The sequence below is a fragment of the Rhyacophila brunnea genome, unplaced genomic scaffold, assembly GCF_057557595.1.
Source record: "Rhyacophila brunnea isolate RB1 unplaced genomic scaffold, BYU_Rbru_1.0 scaffold_9, whole genome shotgun sequence".
NCBI lineage: Eukaryota > Metazoa > Arthropoda > Insecta > Trichoptera > Rhyacophilidae > Rhyacophila > Rhyacophila brunnea.
The window spans coordinates 15,207,041-15,215,203 of record NW_028233361.1 but is presented as its reverse complement, the minus strand read 5'-3'; the positions used below and the strand labels follow the sequence as shown (position 1 = coordinate 15,215,203).

General features: G+C 36.3%; 1 protein-coding gene across 1 annotated transcript; it reads left to right on the top strand.

The window, feature by feature from the left end:
* Nucleotides 1-256: 256 nt before the first annotated feature.
* On the top strand, nucleotides 257-3,814 carry LOC147063327 (uncharacterized). The gene is made up of 2 exons (XM_085959742.1): nucleotides 257-423; nucleotides 1,252-3,814. Exons 1-2 carry the CDS (start codon nucleotides 338-340, stop codon nucleotides 3,341-3,343), a joined length of 2,178 nt encoding a protein of 725 aa, XP_085815868.1. The 5' UTR covers nucleotides 257-337; the 3' UTR covers nucleotides 3,344-3,814.
* The last annotated feature ends 4,349 nt before the right edge of the window (nucleotides 3,815-8,163 follow it).

Genomic DNA, 8,163 nt, shown 5'->3' with positions numbered 1-8,163 from the left:
CAATAAACAGAACCATATTACTATTATTTTTATCACAGAAAGTTGTTCGTTTGTATTATTTATAATTTAGTTTATTATAAATTCTATGTTTTTATCGTCATTTTGATACATAACTGAATTGCTGTAAACCATCGCACATATTTTTACATCCGAAAAATAAAATTAACTCGAAGACAATTTATTTCTTGAAGACAACGCTCAAAATATATTTATTGTCTATTATATTATTTTATCTATGATATTATTAGTCTATGTTGTCTATGGACCGAGCTGTCAAAAGAAAAAAATGATAGTTGCTCAGGTTATGATTTTCTGAGATTATTCAAAAAATAGAAAAATGGCAGTGTCATTTTGCGGAAAACGTCTGTTACTCAAAAGAAATAATTTTCTTTTAAACAAAAGACAATATGGATACATCGTTCTGTAAGTTGAAAATCTATTTTACAAAAAATCAACATCGAATTGCCGGAACTAAACACACGTAATTTTTATAACTGGACAGGCGTAAAGACAACATTTTTGACGGGTTGTTTATCCCGTTGATTTCATACAAAAAAAAATCGTTACGCTTTTCTCATTTATCACTAATAATTAATATGTACCTATATCCTTTAAAATGGGTACTTACGTATATCATTTTCTAGTTCGTCAGCATACTTGATGAAAATTCGACTGTATTCATCAATAGCTCATAATATACCATTGATAAATAAATATAGTGTATGTAATGATTATTTAAATGATAATTGTTATGTATAATTAATATCGTCCAGCAGAAACATTCATCATAATCTATTTCTCTGAATTAAAAGCGTTTGATACATTAACAAGCATTTGTTATTCTAATATTCTCCGAGTAACTGCTGGTTCAAAATTGATAATCATTCTGAAGGTGACCGACAATTTTTTGTTTTTTTATTTCGTCACAAATCACAAGCCAAAAACAAAAATCTGTTGATACAAACCTCCACTCTGTGGAGGCCAATATGATCTTATTAAGATCAGACATGGTTTAATGAATGAATGTATGTGGCAGGTCCCTCATGTATTTCGATTTTGATTTGTAAAAAATGTCCTTCAGTTGCAAATATAATTTCGTTGATACCTATTTCGGAAAAAATACAGTTTTAATTGAGGACGTCTTACTTCAAGCTCTTCTAGTCGAGTGACACGTAACTAAATAGGGCAGTTTCCTCTTAATGTTTAAAAAAATCAATCGAATGTCATTACCGATTATAATATTTTTTTCAGAGTTCCTGAAATAGGCGAAGATTTACCGGCGAAGAATCCACTTCTCGGAGCTGATGGCCTTCCTGTCTTTAATAACCGGACCATTGAAACATGCATGGGAGCGATTAGCAATCAGTCAATACAATATGAAACCACTGTGAAAAACCTTGAGGAAACAATTCTCAAATCTCAAAATGTCATCGCTGATCTATTTACTCCACTCGAACACCTCGATTCGTCGCTAGAATTGACATGGGGGCTGGCAAAAACTCTCTATTTGGGAAACAGTGCCTTGATGCCCACGAAATCTTACATGCATATTCACGAACGAGCTTATAGAGCCCGGACAAGTAAATTCCGAAGCGTTCCTATTTATGCGGCAGTCACTAAAGCAAAACTCGATGAAAAGTCTTTGACGGAAGAAGAGTCCAGATTACTGTCCAAATATTCTCTAGAGAGCCATCTCAATGGGCTGAATTTAGAAGAACGTAAAACCGAGCGCTTCAGTAGTGTTTTATTCGATCTACAAAATGAACGCAAAATATTCCAAGAGAAAAATGATCTCTGCTTAAAGCAATTCAGTCACACCATCAAAAACCCAACTATAGTGCAAGGTTTTCCTGATAGTTTATTGAAAGCCATGTCGTCCGATCCTAATGAACCTTCGAGGGGTCCGTGGAAAGTTACTCTGCAATCTCCTATGTACGAATCGTTCATGGAATACTGCCCTGATAAAGTGTTGAGATGGAATGCCTGGCAGGCTCACATTCGTCGTGCTTCGGGTTACGGGGACAAGTCATTAGAGACCAGCATTAATTTGGAAACCATCAGAAGACTGCGACATGAACAGGCTCAAATTTTAGGCTACGAAACGTTCGCACACATGAGTATGGAAACAAAAATGGCCGGCTCGGTCGACAATGTTAAAAATATGCTATCTAATTTACTGCAAAGAGCTAGACCCTTCCAGGACCTTCAATTAGAACAGCTGGAAAGTTTTGCTCGAGAGAGAGGTTTCGATAGTAATATCGAGCAAGCGGATGTCGCTTACTGGAAAAGAAAGCAACAAAAATCGTTATTCGATTTCGACGAAGAAAGAATTCGAGACTATTTCCCTCTTCCTGTCGTTCTTGAAGGTCTCTTTGATTTATGCAGTAAGCTTTTTGATATTAAAATAGTCGAGAGGCCCAAGGTCAGCACATGGCACGAAGATGTAAAGTTCTACGACATATTCGATTCTGACAGCCGATCACCGATTGCAGGATTCTATTTGGATCCGTATGCTAGAGAAAATGAAAAAATTCGAGTTCAAGATGACGCCGGTTGGATGGTGGGAATCCAAAACCGCAGCACCATTGCTGAAACGCAACCACTAGCAGCTATCATTTTCAATTTCCAAGTCCCTATCTATGGTAAACCCTCTCTTCTCACTTTCAATGATGTCAAAATTCTTTTCCATAAATTTGGACATTCACTACGACATCTCTTGACTGAAGCCAACTATTCGGACGTCGCCGGCTTGTCCAATATCGAATGGGATGCGGCGGAAGTATGTGGACATGTGATGACTCACTGGCTCTACGAACCGTCGACGATGAAATCGATCAGCAAGCATTACGCCACGCAGGAAGTTCTTCCAGACGATGTCATTAAAAATCTGCAAAGCGTAAGGCAGCACATGTCAGCATACGAACTGTGCAATGAGTTATATCTTTCGTCACTAGATCTGCAATTGCACACGACGAAAACATTCTGGCGAGATATTATCAGAGAACTATGGCCTAAATACCACACGCTTCCATTTGAAAAATATGACTCGCTTCCGTGTCACTTCACCAAAATTATCTCTGGCGACTGGGCTGCGGCCTATTATTCCAACATTTGGTCAAGAATTATAGCTGCCGATATCTTCAGTGCTTTTTACGAAGCTAGACATGACGAAAAAGATATATTAGATATAGGTCAGCGATACAGAGATACGTTTTTAGCGTCCGGTGGTAGCTGCCATCCCAGTGAAACATTTAGAAGATTCCGAGGTAGGGATCCGTCACACAAAGCTCTTCTTTACACTTTGGGATTGAAGAAGTCTACTAACACTGAGACGACACAATAATGATAATAAAGAATTCATAAACCTAATACATATTTACCATGCAATTCTAATTTGAATTTGTCATATTAATATTTTTTATTAAATAAATACATTATGTTATGATCATTATATTTGTATTAAACACTGCTTATATGTTAAAATATTATATTCAAGTTTGGGTTGTATGGTAAATGTATAATTCGGCATAATTGTGGTATTTTGATTGAATAACATAGTTAAAATGTTTGAATGTCTCTTAGACCGTGTCTCATTTATACAGAAGCATTTCTATGAAGAATTTGCAGAGCCAGCTCGTTATACTAATTATATAGTCTGTTATTTTATTTTGATACTGTACGGGCTGACCCTGATAAAAAAAATATTTAAAAGATAAATATTGTTTGTTCTACAGATTATTTAAAAAACATTGTAGATGTAACACATAGTAAGGATGTAGGTATTTCTTGTAAATAAATTTTTTGAAAAATATAATATATAACATTATTTTCATTTTCTTTCCTAATCAATTACAATTTTTCTTCTGTGATCCTTCCTATCAAATGGTTATATCGGTGCAAGTATTTCATCAAGGTTTCTTTGGTCACATATCTCGGGAATGTTCTCATATGACCCTATCTAGATCTGGCTTAAATCCTTTCTCTTTACCTTACAGATTACAAATTTTTGTTGTCTAGAACATTTGATTGTAATAAATAATACAACTGCTGTCGAATCCCGCGAAAGATATCTGGAATTTATTAATTTGTCACCATTAACACCACTTTTAGTAATCAGCGCATCTATTCTATACACAAGACTGCTATCGAGGGTGGTTTAGCATATTTATGTATTGAGGTATTATTATCTTTACAATAAGTTAGCCGTATAAACAGTCAAAACTGTCTGTCTCGCTCTAAAAGTTAGCACAGCCAAGAGAGGTGCTGTTAAAACATAACACTTATTGTAACAATTTTAATATTTCAATACAAAAATATGAAAAAACCACAAAGCTGATAGATAGCAGTCTTGTGTATAGAATAGCTGTGGACGTCAACTAGAATAAAGACATTGATCACTGATCACTGATGTATTTTTGTGGCGCTACAGTCCACGGTGGGCCATAGCCACCTCATCCATTCCGTTCTACTTGGAGCGATTTCAAAATTGTGATGCTTCTGTGGTCAGTAGTGCATGGTGATATTAGATGTTATCAGACTTTAAATAGAAACATACTTACGAGTAATAAGACCGTTTTGTTCGATAAGAAAATCTCTCTGTTGCTTTGTAGTTTCTAGTTCACATTGCGTGTTGATCAACTCAGTTTGGGTCATGGATAATTTTTCTCGAAGCTTCTCATACATTTGTACAATTATTTCCAATTGCTGCTGGATTGAATCATTTAAGTATTCACTATCATCGGTGAAATAATCATCACTCGAATTGGTCTTCACAATTTGTAAATCTACCACCTAGAAAAGATAGAATTATCACCAAAATCCAAAGATAACATCACTATAGTGCCTCTCAAAAGATCCGAATGACCTCCAAAATTTGCTGAAAGTACTAGTAGAAAAAAGTCACCAACTAGGTTTGATGATAAATGTCTCTTATGCGCCGACTAACCTAGTATAGCGACTAGCCTGTGCGGTATGGTTTGTGCAAAAAATACAGAACACTTTTACAGCGCTTTTCGGCTTGCGCGAGCTACAGTTTTCTCGTCCATACACACGGGCTTCTCGATACAAACCAGTTTGTGTAGGTAAGCTTGTGGTAAAGCATGAGCGTCTAGCTGGCGCTATAGACAAAAGTCACGATGAACCATCATCATTCATCGAAAAACTATATTATTGCAATCAATGGTGTCAAGTACATAGAAGCAAATCTACAAATACATATCTATCGCAGATGACAGGTATCTATTAGATGGTGATATGCATGACAACATGTTGGCATAGAGTACATTCAGACGTCTGAACCCTCAAGCACAGTGTTTTACCAATGTATGGTATCACCGGCCTTCTGCGCGCTCTGAAGCGGAGATAGCAGGCCGTGATAACGTCAAGGCCAAAGCGGGGGTGGGAGACAGAAACGCACGGTGTATGGTGTTGAGACTGGTATATTTTATATTGTCGCAGATACAGAGTATTGTCGTTGGCGGTCGGTTGGTAATTGGCGCTTTGGCGGGCTGCAAACGTGGTGTCGCGGCTGGGCTGCTGATGCTTGGCATCCGAGGCGAGAGTCAGTGCTTGCTGGTCGACATCTGATAGGAGAGAGAGCTTTTGCGGTCGATGCTGTTGGTTCGGCGTCTGATGTAAGAGAGAGAGATTTTTTGCGCGCGTCCAACTGTCAGGCGGCGTCATGTTCGTCCGTCGGTCGGGAACCTCCCTGTTTTACCGACGGATTGACTAGTGGCGGCGCGAGCGGCCGTTTTCGATAGACCGCGTCTGTTTTGGCGGGAGCGCTGATGAATTTGAATTTCCGGTTCTTTGAGGCGGGCTTCGCTCGGCCGAGGGTTGCGAGAACCGCGAAGAGTGGACGTAGGCTGTGGGGTATGGGAAAGTTGATGGTTCGGTCCGTCCTTTGAGGTGGTCTCCTGTGGGAGACTTCCATATGGTATCAATGGTTCCAGTGCTCATGTAAGCATGCGAAAGTTGGTCTCTTAATAACAGAAATCCTGAAATTAAGAGTTGCACAACTTATCATGGAGACGACAAATAGGATCGAATGGACAAAAGAGCATATTACGTAAGTATTGTAAAATTGGTAACCTCCATGTTCCACCATTTTGACATAAACGCAAAAAACTATCAAGCATATTTAGGACTACAAATAGAATATTTTCTTTTCGCAAACATATTAGTAAATAATTATAAAAAACAAATACTTAGTGAAATAAAATGTCATTAAAACCAATCAAAAATCATGTTTCAAGTCAGTCGTAGAATATAGAAAATGGCGGCTGATAAATATAATCAACATTGCAATCAACCTCCGGTTACTCTCTATTTAACTGATAACAGAGCTGGATTTGATATTTTATGAATATATACACGATTGAGAAGTACTTACAGAATTGGATTCAAGAAAAATATCAAAAAAAGTGGAAATGGAGGTTATATACTGACATTGAAAATCATAGCCACCAATGGAGATGGGCCAGACACATAGCTAGTACACAGGATGGCCACTGCACGAACGCAATAATCCAGCTGCCGGTCATGATGATAATAAGCCCATTGTAAACAAACAAATATATACATACCCATGAGAGTGGGGTGGGGTCAAAAAAATGTTTAGCCAAGTCGCCAATGAGTCATGGGCCAACCTCGCTCAATGCATGATCATAGTGAGTTTATCTACGAACTTACTCTTACCTCAATGGAAGAATGATTTTGTACACTATCAGTAATTTGTAGAGAAGTCGATGAAAACTTGACTAGTTTGTATTTCGATTCATTGATATTTTGCATATTGTCCTAAAACAAATTCATTAAATTAATGATACAGAGATCAGCAATATTACGAAATTGGTTTGCAGCTAATTTAATAATTAGTAACCGTTTTTCAGTTTCACAGCTTCATCTATTCACGGGTTTATCAGCACTTTTGAGTGCGCGAATACAGAAGTAGGGCAAGGGTGACAGAAGCACCCAAATTCAAAATTATCAAGCAAAAGTATCATTCCATAAAATTTCTTTCTTAACTTAACTCATTGAAAGGCTACATAATTCAACGTAGCAAGGACATAGAGAAAGGATGAATTATTAGAAAAAAATCTACCAGTTTCTTACATTAAGTTATATTTTGAATAGTATTTTTTATTTATGCATGTAGTTAATCATTGTTTAAAATATACAATTATATTTTTTTCTATGGGAGGAACCAATTACTGCTGTGAGTAGAACACCCAATGACATTTCACTAATTGTGGACGTGTAAGGTGACAACTACTATAACTTGAGGATAGTTGTGATTTAAATATTAAATTTTTAAATCATCGCATCTCAATTTATAATCGTTAGCACGACTAATTCGTTAAGAAACATTACCTACTTTTGACAGTTCATATCTCAAGACACCTAGTTAACTCACTATTAGAATAGGTACGTCATAGCATTTTTATGACGTTTTTATTGATTTTGTGGCTACTTGTTATGTTGGAATAGTGTTACTGGTATTTACAATAGAAGGTGTTCTTCAATGGCATTGTAGGTACCTATTCAATATTATAACTAGCTCACAACTGTCATTTTTTAGCATGCAGAATCTATAGAATAAAAGACATATTAACCAATCCATTCCTTGTAAATTTTATAAGTAAATCTTCACATAGTGATAATGATAACCCTGTATCACTAATTTTCTCACATTTGCTCACAGTACCTGAAACAGCTTCAGAACATTTTTGCTTATTATTCAGAATGAAACAATGATAATTTATTATTATGATGGTAGTATTTGAATTTGAATGGTAATAAATACCTATTACTACCATAATATATTATGTAGTTAATAATAAGATACTTTTTATTTAAGTATATACCTATATTTATTTTACAATTAATTCACAATTCAGTAATCACCAACTTAAAATATCTTCTGTCTTGTCGTCTGAAACCCAAGACGTTGATGCATCATTCATATGATTCTGACATTCAGATGATAAAGTTTTTTCACCACATTTCAGATCCGTGCAGTTGTTATTTGAATCAACAATATTTTCCTTAAATTTTTTTTGAAATAGGATTTTGAGATCCCCGGGGTTCCAGCGGCTAGCTCGGGTGTACATCGAACCCCGGATTCACAAAAAACAGAATTCAAACGGTTGGAGTATAAATAAA